General features: G+C 39.8%; 1 protein-coding gene across 2 annotated transcripts in view; it reads right to left on the bottom strand.

The window, feature by feature from the left end:
* Window positions 1-17,777, bottom strand: part of KLHL13 (kelch like family member 13) — a 231,474-nt gene that overhangs the window by 143,924 nt on the left and 69,773 nt on the right. For both annotated transcript variants that reach the window (XM_045194378.3, XM_024559102.4), the window contains exon 2: window positions 3,707-3,780. In XM_045194378.3, the coding sequence (XP_045050313.2) occupies window positions 3,707-3,756 (50 nt within the window). In that variant the 5' untranslated portion in view covers window positions 3,757-3,780. The remainder of the gene's footprint in view (window positions 1-3,706; window positions 3,781-17,777) is intronic.

The following is a 17,777-nucleotide window of genomic DNA, read 5'->3' as shown; positions in this document are numbered from 1 at the left end:
AGTGGACCACTCGGGCAACTCAGAAACACTTTGGCAAGGTGGCAGACTGGGTGGGCGGGGCTGACTAAAGGCAAAACTGACACTCAGAGGGGACTGGTGGGAGAAACTCCCAGTCTCACACAAGAGTCTGTTGGAAAATGAGCTAGAGATGAGCAAGCAAGCTGCACTGTCCCCTTTCTGGTCCCTCCCCCACAGGCAGTGCAGCAGCACAGCAAGAGGGTTACTCTGCCCCAGTGAATACCTAAGGCCCCGCCCCCTTACAACTTACCAAGTGTGCTGAGACAAAGAAATATGGCCCAAATGAAAGAACAGAGCAAAACCTCAGGAAAAGAACTAAGCGATGAGGAGATAGTCAACCTATCTGATGGAGAATTTAAAACCCTGGTAATCAAAATGCTCACAAAACTGATTGAGCTTGGTGGAAAAATAAAAAAACAAATGAAGGATACCCAAAGTGAAATAAAGCAAAATATTCAGGGAACCAACAGTGACAGGAAGGAAACCAGGACTCAGAGAAACAATTTGGAGCAAAAGGAAGAAATAAACATCCAACCGCAACAAAATGAAGAAACAAGAGTTAAAAAAAAAAGTTAAGAGAGTCTTACAAACCTCTGGGACAACCTGAAAAGTTCCAATATCCGAATTATAGGAGTGCCAGAAGAAGGAGAACAAGAGCAAGAAATTGAAAACATATTTGAACAAATAATGAAGGAAAACGTCCCCAATCTGGCAAAGGAAAATAGACTTCCAGGAAGTCCAGGAAGCCCAGAGAGTCCCAAAGAAGTTGGACCCAAAGAGGAACACACCAAGGTACATCATCATTAAGTTACCCAAGATTAAACATAAAGAGAAAACCCTATAAGAAGCAAGAGGAAAGGAGAGTTACCTACAAAAGAGTGCCCAGAAGACTATCAGCTGATAACTCAAAAGAAACCTTGCAGGCAAGAAGGGGCTGGAAAGAAGTATTTAAAATCATGAAAGAAGTATTTGAAAGTATTTGAAGTCATGAAGTCTACATCCAAGATGACTCTATCCAGCAAAGCTTTCATTTAGAATGGAAGGGCAGATAAAGTGCTCCCCAGATAAGGTCAAGTCAAAGGAGTTCATCATCACCAAACCATTATTATATGAAATGTTAAAGGGACTTATCTAAGAAAAAGAAGATCAAAAATATGTACAATAAAATGACAACAAACTCACAACTATTAACAAGTGAACCTAAAAGAAAAGAAAAACTATGAAAATAAAAACTAAGCAAACAACAAGAATAGGAACAGAATCAGAGAAATGGACACCACACAGAGGGATTTCAGTGGGAAGGGGGAAGGGAGGAATAGGGGGGAAAAGGTACAGGGAAGAAGCAGTATAATTAGTAGGCATAAAATAGACTGGGTAAGACAAAAAATGGCATAGGACACAGAGGACTCAAAGAACTTATATCTACAACCCATGGACATTAACTAAGGGGGAGAATGCTGGAGGGTTTGGGAGAACAGAGTGGAAGGGCGATAAACAGGGAAAAATTGGGAAAACTGTAATAGCATAATCAATAAAAAATACTTTAGAAATAAAAATTAAAAAAATAACCAGAACTACCAGAAAATTGAACTGTATGTAAGTCTGACAACCAAGGAGTTAAAACATTCATCCACACCAGCAGGAGGGATGGAGATGCACAGCAAGGTGGTGGCTGGAGGACTGGTGTGGGCGAGGCGGCAGCTGGCAGAGCAGACAGTCCCACATTTGGGATAACCAGGAGGAACAACTGGGGAGCAAGACAGACCATGCAACCGAGGGTTCCAGCACAGGGAAATGAAACCTCAAAACCTCTCACTGAAAAAACCCGTAGGCGTTGACATGGCAGGAGAGACTCCTAGCCTCACAGGAGAGTTCGCTGGAGAGACCCATGGGGTCCTAGAACATACACAAACCTACCCACCTGGGAATCAGCACTAGAAGGGCCCACTTTGTTTGTGGGTAGTAGAAGTGACTGGAAGCCGGTAGAGAGCTGAGTAAGTGGCATTGTTCCCTCTCACATCCCTCCCCCACATAGAGCACCACAACACAGCAACGTGGGTTGTCCCACCCTGGCGAATACCTGAGGCTCTACCCCTTACTATGTAAGAGGCACACCAAGACAAAAAAATATGGCCCAAATGAATAACAGATCAAAGATCCAAAAAAATAAAACTAATGGATGAAGAGATAGCCAACCTATCAGATGCACAGTTCAAAACACTGGCAATCAGGATGCTCACAGAAACGGTTGAGTATGGTCACAAAACAGAGGAAAGAGTGAAGGCTATGAAAAGTGAAATAAAGGAAAATGTACAGGGAACCAACAGTGAAGGGAAGGAAACTTGGACTCAAATCAACGGTTTGGAGCAGAAGGAAGAAATAAACATTCAACCAGAACAGAATAAAGAAAAAAGAATTAAAAAAAAAAAACCTGAGTAAATGCTTAGGAATGTACTGGACAATTTCCCATTATGAATTAAATGTCTCCCAACTATTACTCTCCTCAATCTTTTCACCCAACATGCCCACACATTATTTCTGCTGATTTCTTTGCTTTCTGTGTCTCTGAGCAAGCCTATCTTACAACCACTTGCCCAGATAATATAATACCTTCCAACAGTCACCCTTCATATCATATTTGATTTTATATATGTCCTCTTCCTACTTCAACCTTTCCCCCTTTCATATTCTTCTAAATCACACCTGTATTTTAAAGTACCTTAGATGTCAAAAACATGATATTTTCAAAATAGTTAAAAATTCCACATTTATATTTCAATACTAGCACAAATATAACATGTATTTGCCAGCTGATCTCTCTCTCTGTCACTCTTGCTCTCGCTCTGTCTCTCTCTCCCAACATACACACCATAGACACTTATTTAATCTCAAAACAATCCTGAGATGTAGGTATTATTATCCCCATTTCATAGATAAGGAACTTAAGGCCCAGAGCAATTAAGAAATTTGCCCAAGACTACAACACTAGTAAGTGTCAGAGCCAGGATATAGTCAATTCCAGCACATTATGTCAAATGCTTTGCCCAAATTATACAATTAAACTATTGGGAATGAGGTATACTCTTCCACAGCTAAAGAGCAAAGGTTATGTTTCTTTGAACTATGATTTAAAATTCTAAATTGTCAGAGGAAGCTCTTAATTTCTGATGACCCCCTGGAAAAGTTTTAATTGGATATTTTTATTGTGTTCTTCATTTAAAGTTGACATTCAATATAATTTTATATTATTTTCAGGTGTAGAGCACAGTGTTAGACTAATTGGGTATTTAAATAACAGAAATGTACACACAATCATAGAACAATACTACTAAAACTACTTGTTGAGATATTTATTCTTAAGCAATGGATACCAGTATTCATTCATTGATATGCTTTAAAACTGAAATTCCAGTCAATGGTTCCATTGATTGAAATCTATGTGTTCACAATTTATACTAATTATGACTTCTAATTATATTTTTACTTTTTCATTAGCTCAGAACACATGATAACATGTTCTTCATTCAGGTTTTTTGTCACTCAATCATGCTTTTATTCATATAGCAAATAACTTTATTTCATGCCAGGTATTTAACAAATACTTAATGAGTAGCAACTATGTTAGGTATATTAATCAGCAAGAAGGACATTACATAACTTATAAGGTAAATTGTTTCCATAAATATACCTGTTACGGAGCACTGCAGCAACTGATTCCCCTAGATGCAGATGATCCATTATCTCTACAAATTGGGTAAGGACCTGTTCAGGAGGAAAAAGAAGTCAGTATTTACTATGAAAGTCAATATTAGAATTTTCAAATTATGCTATCTTTTTAGTATTTTATACATTTTGTGATATAAATGCAAAATATATGTCCATGTACCTAATATCCATGATAACTAAGAATATTAAGAAAAAAAGGAAGACAGGGAAGATGGCGGCAACATAGGTGGGAGCAGAATTCACTTCCCCTCAGTGCCAGGGAAATACCTAGCTGATCTGAGGAGCAGAGCGAACAGCCAACAGTACTCCAGCATATACGAAGATTAGAGACCAAAGATAGAGGACACTGAAAGATCTGACGGTAAGAAGAGTGCTCAAGGACAATAAGGTCCCCGGGACCCGGGACCGCGCGGTACAAGGGCTGCAGAGGCGCCAGCCCTGGCGCAGGGGCTGCTGCAGGAGTCCTGAGAGAGGGCCAGGCTGCGCTGTGAGCAGCCAGGTGCTTGATTGGACCAGGGGGGCTTGAAAAGGAGGAATTTCTCAAAAAGAAAAAGAAAATAGAGACACTCAGGGGCTAGTTAGAGAACTCTCGGTGGTGGCCGAGGCCCCTGGCGCCCCTCCCCCCTCCGCCCCTGGACTGCGAACGGGGAACGCGGGATAAGCAGCACCGGCGCTCACCTGAGGTCCGGTTGCGCGCGGTAGCGCGCGCGCAGATTAGCGAACGGGGCCCGTACATGAAACCCCGGAGGGGCGCCCACACCTGAAACCTCCGAGATCTTTTGGAGCAGAGACTAGCTGCTCCACCCACAGACCCAAAACCTCGGAACCGAGGACCGCGTGATTCGGTCCCAGGGCGGCCCCGCCCACCCGAGAGTCTCAAGCCCCGGACAGCTGGATCGGGCCCCCAAGCGTAGAGCCTCTGGCTCGGCGGCGGGCTGCGCGCTCACCAAGCGTAGGGCCGGCTGGATGCGCACTTCCTAAGCACAAAGGGGCTGGCGAGAGACGTAACACCAAGGCGGCTGAACCAGCAGTTTGCGGCGCGCCAGCCTCCCTAGCCTGGGCGGCTCGATCGGTCGGCCGGCTGCGCGCTCAGAGCCCAAATAACGTCACAAACCCGAAGCGGCTGGATTCCCCTGCTGCGCGCGCACGCGTCCGGAGCCAAAGCGGCTGGAGCGGCCACTCGAGAGTCCCAAGAACAAAGCTGCTGGATTGGCTGATCAACGGCCTGATTGCCTGCCAGGGACCACACCTACAAAACAGTGAAGAGTGTGACCCAGGAAGGAAGAAAAGTGAAACCAATCCTTCCAACCACCGCCTCCCGTTGCACAGACAGGACAACAGCAGAAATAACCTGAACGGTTTAAAGCCAACAGAAGATTTTTTTTTTTTTTCCCTTTTTTTTTTTTTTTTTTTTTTTCCTTTTCCTTTCCCCCTGAACTCCTTCTTCCTCTCTCTCTCTTTTTTTTCTTTCATTCCTTCTTCCTCCCATCCTTTACCATTTTTATGTCTTCTTCCTCCCTTCTTTTATCTATTTCTATGTTTTAATTTTTGTTAAAATTCCTTCTTATCTTGCCTCCGATCTTTCTTTAATCCTTCTTCCCTCCTTCCTCCCTTTCCTCCTTTCCTATTTCCTTTTTCCCTCCTTCCCATCTTTGGTTTTTTTTGTTTGTTTGTTTGTTTGTTTGTTTTTTCCTTTTCTTTCTCCCCCCCTTTCTATTTTTCCCACAGGTGCGACAACAAAACCTGGAGTGCTGAAAAGACTAGAGTTAGACCGTGTTAAACACATAAACGTCAGCTCAAGACCAGTGAGCACAGGAGAGTAAGGAGACAGCACCACCGAATCCCATTGGCATTCTACCATAGAAGTTCATATCATAAACCCAGGGATTCAGAACAAAGCAATTTAAGAAGCAGAGGCCAACAAGAAGAGCCTCACAAACAATGGGAAGACAAAGAAACAATTCCCAAATGAAAGGAAAGGAGGAAGTCTCAGAAAGAATACTAACCGAAAAAGAGGCAAGTCAACTATCAGATACTGAGTTCAAAGCAATGGTCATCAGGAAGCTCACTGAGCTCTCTGAGCTCAAAGAGAACTACCAGAAACTACAAGGAAACTACAATGAACTCACTGCAAACTATATCAACATGAAAAAGGAAATAGAAAATATCAACAAGAGCCAAGAGGAAATGAAGAATACAATTTCTGAATTGAAGAACACAGTAGAAGGAATTAAAAGCAGACTTGATGAAGCAGAGGATCGGATCAGCGAGCTGGAGGATAAAGTAGAAAAAAACACCCAGAAGGAACAAGAAAAGGAAAAGAGGCTCAGAAAGAATGAAGAGGCAATAAGGGAAATGCAGGACAACATGAAACGTAACAACATCCGTATAATAGGAATACCAGAAGGAGAAGAAGAAGAGCAAGGGATAGAAAACCTGTTTGAAAAAGTAATGATGGAAAATTTCCCTAATCTGAGGAGAGAAAAAGTCACCCAAATCCAGGAATCACAGAGAGTCCCAAACAAGAGGAACCCAAAGAGACCCACTGCAAGACACATCATAATTAAAATGGCAAATTTCCAAGACAAAGAGAGGATCTTAAAGGCAGCAAGGGAGAAAAAGGAAGTAACATACAAGGGAGCCCCAATAAGGTTAGCAACTGACTTCTCAATGGAAACGCTCCAAGCCAGAAGAGAATGGCAAAAAATATTCCAAGTAATGAGAACCAGAGGCCTCCAACCAAGACTACTTTACCCAGCAAGGCTCTCAATCAAGATAGAAGACCAAATAAAGAGCTTCCCAGACAAAAGAAGTCTAAAAGAATACAGCTCCACCAAACCAGCTCTGCAAGAGATGCTAAAGGGACTGCTTTAAGGAAAGGAAGGAAAAGAGAAAGACAGAGGAACACAGGTAGGAAATAATGGCAATGAATAACTACCTATCGATAATAACCTTAAATGTAAATGGATTAAATGCTCCAATCAAAAGACATAGAACAGCTGAATGGATAAGAAAACATGACCCACACATATGCTGCCTACAAGAAACCCATCTCAGGACAAAAGACTCACACAGACTGAAAGTGAAGGGCTGGAAACAAATTTTCCAAGCAAACGGACAGGAAAAAAAAGCAGGGGTAGCAATACTCATATCAGACAAAATAGACTTCCAAAGAAGGGCCATAAAGAGAGACCCAGAAGGTCACTTCATAATACTCAAAGGAAGAATCCACCAAGAAGACATAAACATTATAAATATATATGCACCCAACATAGGAGCACCCAAATACATAAAGAAAATCTTGGAGGATTTCAAGAAAGATATTGACAGCAACACAATTATAGTAGGGGATTTTAACACCCCACTATCAAAAATGGACAGGTCTTCCAAACAAAAGATTAACAAAGATATTGTGTCACTTAACAATACCCTAGAGGAAATGGACTTAACTGATATATACAGAGCTTTTCATCCCAAAGAAGCAAAATACACATTCTTTTCAAGTGTCCATGGATCTTTTTCAAAGATAGACCACATGATAGGACACAAAGCAACCCTCAACAAATTCAAGAAAATTGAAATCATATCAAGCATCTTCTCTGACCACAAGGGTCTGAAACTAGAAACCAACCCCAAGGGTAAAAACCCAAAACACTCAAAATCATGGAGACTGAATAGCATGCTATTAAACAATGAATGGGTCAAGAACGAGATTAGGGAAGAAATCAAAAACTTCCTGGAAACAAATGAAAACGAACTCACAACAACCCAAAACCTATGGGACACAGCTAAGGCAGTCCTGAGAGGGAAGTTCATAGCAATACAGGCCTACCTTAAGAAGTTAGAAACAGTTCACACAAACAACCTAACCCTACGCCTACAAGAACTGGAGGAACAACAACAAAGACAGCCCAGAGCAAGCAGAAGGAAGGAAATAACCAAGATCAGAGCAGAACTAAATGACATAGAGACTAAAAGCACAATTGTAAGGATCAATGAATCCAGAAGCTGGTTCTTTGAAAAGATAAACAAAATCGACAAGCCTTTAAGTAGGCTTATCAAGAAGAAAAGAGAGAGGATCCAAATAAACAGAATTAGAAATGAAAGTGGAGAGATTACAACTGATACCACAGAAATACAAAGGATCGTAAGAAATTACTATGAAGACCTATATGCTAAGAAATTTGAAAACCTAGATGAAATGGACACATTTCTAGAAAAATATAATCTTCCAAAACTGACTGAAGAAGAAGCAGAAAACCTGAACAGACCAATATCAGCAAAGGAAATTGAAGCAGTCATCAAGAAACTCCCATCACACAAAAGCCCTGGACCAGATGGTTTCACAGGAGATTTCTACAAAGCATTTAAGGAAGAACTAACCCCTATCCTTCACAGACTATTTGAAAAAATCCAAACTGATGGAAGACTCCCAAACTCTTTTTATGAAGCCAACATCATCCTAATCCCAAAACCAGATAAAGACACAACGAAGAAAGAAAACTTCAGGCCAATATCGCTGATGAACATAGACGCTAAAATTCTCAACAAAATATTAGCAAACCGCATCCAGCAATATATTAAAAAGATCATCCACCATGACCAAGTGGGATTCATCCCAGGGATGCAAGGATGGTACAATATTCGCAAATCAATAAACATAATACATCACATCAACAACAGCAAAGACAAAAATCACATGATCATATCAATAGATGCGGAAAAAGCATTCGATAAGATACAGCACCCATTTCTGATAAAAACACTCAGCCAAGTGGGAATAAAGGGAGCAGTCCTCAACATAATTAAGGCCATATATGAGAGACCTACAGCCAGCATCACATTCAATGGACAAAAACTTAGAGCTTTCCCACTAAGATCAGGAACAAGACAAGGATGCCCTCTCTCACCACTCCTATTCAACATAGTATTGGAAGTCCTAGCCACAGCAATCAGACAAGAAAAAGCAATAAAAGGCATCCAAATTGGAAAGGAGGAAATGAAACTGTCACTGTTTGCAGACGACATGATAGTGTACATGGAAAACCCTATAGACTCCACTCAAAAACTACTCGACCTAATAAATGAATTTGGCAAAATAGCTGGATACAGAGTCAATACCCAGAAATCAAAGGCATTCCTGTACACCAACAACGAAACTGCAGAAACACAAATCAGGAAAAAAATCCCATTCGATATAGCAACAAGAAAAATAAAGTACCTAGGAATAAACCTAACCAAGGAGGTAAAAGACCTGTACTCAGAAAACTACACAACACTGAAGAAAGAAATTAAGGAAGATACAAACAAATGGAAGCATGTACCATGTTCATGGATTGGAAGAATTAACATCATCAAAATGGCCATACTACCCAAAGCAATTTATAGATTCAATGCAATCCCTATTAGAGTACCCATGACATATTTCACAGATATAGAACAAACATTACAGAAATTCATATGGAACCATAAACGACCTCGAATAGCAGCAGCAATTTTGAGAAAGAAGGACAAAGCAGGAGGTATCACAATACCTGATATCAAACTGTATTACAAGGCAACGGTAATCAAAACAGCCTGGTACTGGCATAAAAACAGGCTCATAGACCAATGGAACAAAATAGAGAGCCCAGAAATAAACTCAAATCTATACGATCAATTAATATTTGACAAAGGAGGCAGGAGCATAAAATGGAGCAAAAACAGTCTCTTCAACAGATGGTGTTGGGAGATCTGGACAGCTACGTGCAAAAAAATGAAACTCGATCACCAACTTACGCCATACACGAAAATAAACTCAAGATGGATAAAAGACTTAAATATAAGCCGTAACACCATAAAAGTCCTTGAAGAAAACATTGGCAGGAAAATCTCAGACATTCCACGCAGCAACATCCTCACAGACACATCCCCTAAAGCAAGGGACATAAAGGAAAGAATAAACAAATGGGACCTCATCAAAATAAAAAGCTTCTGCATGGCTAAAGAAAACAGCACCAAATTACAAAGAGAACCAACAATATGGGAAAGCATATTTGCCAATGATACCTCAGACAAGGGCCTGATCTCCAAAATATATAAAGAACTCACACGACTCCACTCCAGGAAGACAAACAACCCAATTAAAAAATGGGCAAAGGACTTGAACAGACACTTCTCCAAGGAAGACATACAGAAGGCCCAGAGACATATGAAAAGATGCTCAGCATCACTAGCCATCAGAGAGATGCAAATTAAAACCACAATGAGGTATCATCTCACACCAGTCAGAATGGCCAACATAAACAAATCCACAAACAAATGTTGGAGAGGATGCGGAGAAAAGGGAACCCTAGTGCACTGTTGGTGGGAATGCAGACTGGTGAGGCCACTGTGGAAAACAATATGGAATTTCCTCAGAAAACTAAAAATGGAACTGCCCTTTGACCCAGCAATTCCGCTGCTGGGATTATACCCTAAGAACACTGAAACACCAATCCAAAAGAATCTGTGCACCCCAATGTTCATAGCAGCACAATTTACAATAGCCAAATACTGGAAGCAACCGAAGTGCCCATCAGCAAACGAGTGGATCCAAAAACTATGGTATATTTACACAATGGAATTCTACGCAGCAGAGAGAAAGAAGGAGCTTATACCCTTTGCAACAGCATGGATGAAACTGGAGAGCATTATGCTAAGTGAAATAAGCCAGGAAGTGAGGGACAAATACCATATGATCTCACCTTTAACTGGAACATAAGCAATAGAAGGAAAAAGCAAACAAAATATAACCAGAGACATTGAAGTTAAGAACAATGTAACAATAGCAAGGGCGGGGGTGGGGGGGTGGGGGCGGGGACAGTAGGTAGAGGGGATTACAGGAACTACTATAAAGGACACATGAACAAATCCAAGGGGGAGGGTGGAGAGGGGGGAGGGAAGTGGGTTCACCTGGAGTGGGGTGAAGGGATGGGGGAAAAGGCATACAACTGTAATTAAATAACAATAAATAAATTTAAAAAAAAAAAAAAAAAAAAAAAAAAAAAAAAAAGGAAATTAAGAAATCTGCAACAAAATATCTACCAAAAAAAAAAATCTACAAAATGCCATACCGAATCATTAAATAGCATGGATTAAATTTCATGTGAAATCATTAGCTAACAATTACCCATGGAAAAACAACCAAGTATACAGAAGTTGGATTAAATGAGAGCCAGAAAAACTGAGAAGTCTGTGTGAAATTGGGTTAGATAAGAGAAGATAAAGTGAAAAGTTGAGGCAAACATTTGCCAAGTAGATACAGACAGGACTAATTCCCATGTTACCAGGGGGACTAAAGTCCTGAGAAGCCCATAAGCAGGGCCCACAATTTTAGAAGTGGTTGGTCAAAATTACGACTAGAAAGGTATAACATTTTGAAATCTAAAGACATAAAATAGGTAGTGGGGGTAAAAGTGTTTTCCTGATGTGCACTGAATTTCTGTTTTGGTTGTGCCTGTTTGTTTGTTTTTAATGGGAAAGGAGCAGGTAAATTTGTAATAAACTGAATTTTATCTCAAATAATGGTTTTTAGTAATGTGAATGTTTTGTGTTGGAGATGTAGAGTATATTTAATGTAGTCTATTAATTTCAAATGCATTTGGAAGAAAAATGTATATTTAATTAAAAGTTTCTTATTAATAAAATCAATGTATTGCATTGGGAAGATGCAATTTTAGTTTGTTCATATAATAATGTTTGTTCATAAAAACAATGTGAAGACCTAAAATAATTAAGCTAGGGGAAAAAAAGGCTTTTGCGTGGCCAGGTGGCTTGGTTGATTGGAGCATCACCCCACACATCAAAAGGCTGCAGGTTTGATCCCCACCCCAGTCAAGGCACATACCTAAGGTTGCAGGTTTGATTCCCATTGCGGGTGCATATGAGAGGCAACCAATCGATGTTTCTTTCTCTCTCTCTCTCTCTCCCCCCTCTCTCTCCTTCTCTCTTTCCTTCTCTCTCTCTCTCTCTCTCTCTCTCTCCCCCCCCTCCCCGCTTTCCTCTCTAAAATCAATAAACATATCCTTGGGTAAGAATTTTTTAGAAAGGTTTTCTTTATTGTTCTTTGTCCTTTTCCTGCCCCTTAATTTAGGGGCAAAAGCTAAAGAAATGGAAGGGAATAAAACACTCTATTTATTGGGTCTTCATAATTCTAAAAATGGAACAAATCAAATGACAATGTAGCATTTATTTTATTGGCATAACCCTATTTTATGCATATAATCCTATCATAATTTTTAAAATTGAGCAGCCTAAACAAATTTTTTCAAAAACTTAAGCATCTCAAAATCAACCAACTTTTATTTACCTTTCCTAAAAATGCTGAAGAGTTGAGAGAATTAAGAGACATTGAGGAATTTTAATTTTACTTAGGCTTCAGAGTTTTAGAAAATGTGCCAAGAAAACCCCCCAGCTACATCAATATTACTATTAGGAATCGGAGAATGTCAAAACAAATAATTCCTGCCCCTTTTAAGCAACTGCATATAGGGTAGAACATGTAAGTCCCAAAATTAGATATGCAAACTTTCACTTAATGCCATTGTTTCAACCAATCCAACTCGTACACCTGAGTTTGGGGTGCTCCCAAATTCTCCAGATAAGAAACCTCTGGTCTTCTGAGGTGCAGAGAGTGGGTGAGAAGACATGGGACTCTAGCCACTTATTATGAAGACTTTCAAAAAACAGCCAATGCTTTCAATCTCATGACTCATTCCTGCCTTCCCCAGATCAGGTGCTCCCAAATCTTGAAACATTAAGAGTTCTAATGGGGAGAACTAGTTTCTCTCAAATGTTCATGTAGGGGGAGATACTGAAGTTATAATTTCCCCTGCTGTAAGTAAAAAATTAGTTTCAACCTTACATCTGTCAATGTTTTCACTCCTATTGTCTTTGTCCTTTTGAATTTCTCTATTTCTTTATTGCCATTTTAACAGAGTTAGGAAAGGAGAGGAAGTAAATGCAGGCAATCAATGTATGAAGGATTTAACTAAAACCAAGTGTTTTATATGTATTACAAAATTAACACTGCCTGCAATATGGAGGGGGGCAGAGAGAGAGAGAGACTGGAAGTATAGACACCAGTTAAGAAACTACTTCCATAGGCAAGGGATAAAAAAAGTGGGGGACAGACAAGGGCTATGGGGATAGCCCGGGAGAACTAGGACTTATGACTGAAGATCACTGACACATATCAAAGGGAAAAGGAGACATCAAAGACAAAATCTATTTATGTAACTGCACGAAACGGTGATGATATCAAGTGAGGAAGGGTACAGAAAAGAAGGAAAAATACCGAAAGCAAGGAGAAGAATGGTTTGGTATACACACAATAAAGTACCATAAAACACACCATACAGTAACTAATAGAAAACTGGATATATAGATCTAGATTTAGACTGGAACTAGAAATGATAATATAGGAATATGTAGCCAGTTAAGTAACAGCTGAAGTGATGAGATTGGGAAATAATACTCAGGAGTGTATTTGCCATGGGAAAAGTGGAATTCCAAAAATCAATGTTGTACAAGAAACAGGAAAACAAGCTATCAAAGAAAAAAGAGAGCCCCAACCAAAAAGCAACCCCCCTCCCAAACTAACGGCCCGCAGAGAATCACTTGTCTTCACTGCCAAAATAAAATACCTCCGGGAAGATGGCGGCAACATAGGTGGGAGCGGAATCCACTTCCCCTCAACGCCAGGGAAATACCTAGCTGATCGAGGAGCAGAGCGAACAGCCAACAGTATTCCAGCATATACGAAGATCAGAGACCAAAGATAGAGGACATTGAAAGATCTGATGGTGAGACAACAAAACCTGGAGTGCTGAAAAGACTAGAGTTAGACCGTGTTAAACACATAAACGTCAGCTCAAGACCAGTGAGCACAGGAGAGTAAGGAGACAGCACCACCGAATCCCATTGGCATTCTACCATAGAAGTGCATATCATAAATCCAGGGAGTCAGAACAAAGAAATTTAAGAAGAAGAGACCAACAAGAAGAGCCTCACAAACAATGGGAAGACAAAGAAACAATTCCCAAATGAAAGGAAAGGAGGAAGTCTCAGAAAGAATACTAACCAAAAAAGAGGCAAGTCAACTATCAGATACTGAGTTCAAAGCAATGGTCATCAGGAAGCTCACTGAGCTCTCTGAGCTCAAAGAGAACTACCAGAAACTACAAGGAAACTACAATGAACTCACTGCAAACTATATCAACATGAAAAAGGAAATAGAAACTATCAACAAGAGCCAAGAGGAAATGAAGAATACAATTTCTGAATTGAAGAACACAGTAGAAGGAATTAAAAGCAGACTTGATGAAGCAGAGGATCGGATCAGCGAGCTGGAGGATAAAGTAGAAAAAAACACCCAGAAGGAGCAAGAAAAGGAAAACAGGCTCAGAAAGAATGAAGAGGCAATAAGGGAAATGCAGGACAACATGAAACGTAACAATATCCGTATAATAGGAATACCAGAAGGAGAAGAAGAAGAGCAAGGGATAGAAAATCTGTTTGAAAAAGTAATGATGGAAAATTTCCCTAATCTGAGGAGAGAAAAAGTCACCCAAATCCAGGAATCACAGAGAGTCCCAAACAAGAGGAACCCAAAGAGACCCACTGCAAGACACATCATAATTAAAATGGCAAATTTCCAAGACAAAGAGAGGATCTTAAAGGCAGCAAGGGAGAAAAAGGAAGTAACATACAAGGGAGCCCCAATAAGGTTAGCAACTGACTTCTCAATGGAAACGCTCCAAGCCAGAAGAGAATGGCAAAAAATATTCCAAGTACTGAGAACCAGAGGCCTGCAACCAAGACTACTTTACCCAGCAAGGCTCTCAATCAAGATAGAAGACCAAATAAAGAGTTTCCCAGACAAAAGAAGTCTAAAAGAATACAGCTCCACCAAACCAGCTCTGCAAGAGATGCTAAAGGGACTGCTTTAAGGAAAGGAAGGAAAAGAGAAAGACAGAGGAACACAGGTAGGAAATAATGGCAATGAATAACTACCTATCGATAATAACCTTAAACGTAAATGGATTAAATGCTCCAATCAAAAGACATAGAACAGCTGAATGGATAAGAAAACATGACCCACACATATGCTGCCTACAAGAAACCCATCTCAGGACAAAAGACTTACACAGACTGAAAGTGAAGGGCTGGAAACAAATTTTCCAAGCAAACGGACAGGAAAAAAAAAGCAGGGGTAGCAATACTCATATCAGACAAAATAGACTTCCAAAGAAGGGACATAAAGAGAGACCCAGAAGGTCACTTCATAATACTCAAAGGAAGAATCCACCAAGAAGACATAAACATTATAAATATATATGCACCCAACATAGGAGCACCCAAATACATAAAGAAAATCTTGGAGGATTTCAAGAAAGATATCGACAGCAACACAATTATAGTAGGGGATTTTAACACCCCACTATCAAAAATGGACAGGTCTTCCAAACAAAAGATCAACAAAGATATTGTGTCACTTAACAATACCCTAGAGGAAATGGACTTAACTGATATATACAGAGCTTTTCATCCCAAAGAAGCAAAATACACATTCTTTTCAAGTGTCCATGCAACTTTTTCAAAGATAGACCACATGATAGGACACAAAGCAAGCCTCAACAAATTCAAGAAAATTGAAATCATATCAAGCATCTTCTCTGACCGCAACGGTCTGAAACTAGAAACCAACCCCAAGGGTAAAAACCCAAAACACTCAAAAACATGGAGACTGAATAGCATGCTATTAAACAATGAATGGGTCAAGAACGAGATTAGGGAAGAAATCAAAAACTTCCTGGAAACAAATGAAAACGAACTCACAACAACCCAAAACCTATGGGACACAGCAAAGGCAGTCCTGAGAGGGAAGTTCATAGCAATACAGGCCTACCTTAAGAAGTTAGAAACAGTTCAAACAAACAACCTAACCCTATGCCTACAAGAACTGGAGGAACAACAACAAAGACAGCCCAGAGCAAGCAGAAGGAAGGAAATAACCAAGATCAGAGCACAACTAAATGACATAGAGACTAAAAGCACAATTGTAAGGATCAATGAATCCAGAAGCTGGTTCTTTGAAAAGATAAACAAAATCGACAAGCCTTTAAGTAGGCTTATCAAGAAGAAAAGAGAGAGGATCCAAATAAACAGAATTAGAAATGAAAGTGGAGAGATTACAACTGATACCACAGAAATACAAAGGATCGTAAGAAATTACTATGAAGACCTGTATGCTAAGAAATTTGAAAACTTAGATGAAATGGACACATTTCTAGAAAAATATAATCTTCCAAAACTGACTGAAGAAGAAGCAGAAAACCTGAACAGACCAATATCAGCAAAGGAAATTGAAGCAGTCATCAAGAAACTCCCATCACACAAAAGCCCTGGACCAGATGGTTTCACAGGAGATTTCTACAAAGCATTTAAGGAAGAACTAACCCCTATCCTTCACAGACTATTCGAAAAAATCCAAACTGATGGAAGACTCCCAAACTCTTTTTATGAAGCCAACATCATCCTAATCCCAAAACCAGATAAAGACACAACGAAGAAAGAAAACTTCAGGCCAATATCGCTGATGAACATAGACGCTAAAATTCTCAACAAAATATTAGCAAACCGCATCCAGCAATATATTAAAAAGATCATCCACCATGACCAAGTGGGATTCATCCCAGGGATGCAAGGATGGTACAATATTCGCAAATCAATAAACATAATACATCACATCAACAACAGCAAAGACAAAAATCACATGATCATATCAATAGATGCAGAAAAAGCGTTCGATAAGATACAGCATCCATTTCTGATAAAAAACACTCAGCAAAGTGGGAATAAAGGGAGCAGTCCTCAACATAATTAAGGCCATATATGAGAGACCTACAGCCAACATCACACTCAATGGACAAAAACTTAGAGCTTTCCCACTAAGATCAGGAACTAGACAAGGATGCCCTCTCTAACCACTCCTATTCAACATAGTATTGGAAGTCCTAGCCACAGCAATCAGACAAGAAAAAGCAATAAAAGGCATCCAAATTGGAAAGGAGGAGATGAAACTGTCACTGTTTGCAGACGACATGATAGTGTACATGGAAAACCCTATAGACTCCACTCAAAAACTACTCGACGTAATAAATGAATTTGGCAGAATAGCTGGATACAGAGTCAATACCCAGAAATCAAAGGCATTCCTGTACACCAACAACGAAACTGCAGAAACAGAAATCAGGAAAAAAATCCCATTCGATATAGCAACAAGAAAAATAAAGTACCTAGGAATAAACCTAACCAAGGAGGTAAAAGACCTGTACTCAGAAAACTACACAACACTGAAGAACGAAATTAAGGAAGATACAAACAAATGGAAGCATGTACCATGTTCATGGATTGGAAGAATTAACATCATCAAAATGGCCATACTACCCAAAGCAATTTATAGATTCAATGCAATCCCTATTAGAGTACCCATGACATATTTCACAGATATAGAACAAACATTTCAGAAATTCATATGGAACCATAAACGACCTCGAATAGCTGCAGCAATTTTGAGAAAGAAGAACAAAGCAGGAGGGATCACAATACCTGATATCAAACTGTATTACAAGGCCACTGTAATCAAAACAGCCTGGTACTGGCATAAAAACAGGCACATAGACCAATGGAACAGAATAGAGAGCCCAGAAATAAACTCAAATCTATACAATCAATTAATATTGGACAAAGGAGGCAGGAGCATAAAATGGAGCAAAAACAGTCTCTTCAACAGATGGTGTTGGGAGATCTGGACAGCTACGTGCAAAAAAATGAAACTCGATCACCAACTTACGCCATACACGAAAATAAACTCAAGATGGATAAAAGACTTAAATATAAGCCGTAACACCATAAAAGTCCTTGAGGAAAATCTCAGACATTCCACGCAGCAACATCCTCACAGACACATCCCCTAAAGCAAGGGACATAAAGGAAAGAATAAACAAATA

Source organism: Desmodus rotundus, chromosome X (genome assembly GCF_022682495.2).
Source record: "Desmodus rotundus isolate HL8 chromosome X, HLdesRot8A.1, whole genome shotgun sequence".
Lineage (NCBI taxonomy): Eukaryota > Metazoa > Chordata > Mammalia > Chiroptera > Phyllostomidae > Desmodus > Desmodus rotundus.
This window is presented reverse-complemented; position numbering and strand designations above follow the sequence as displayed.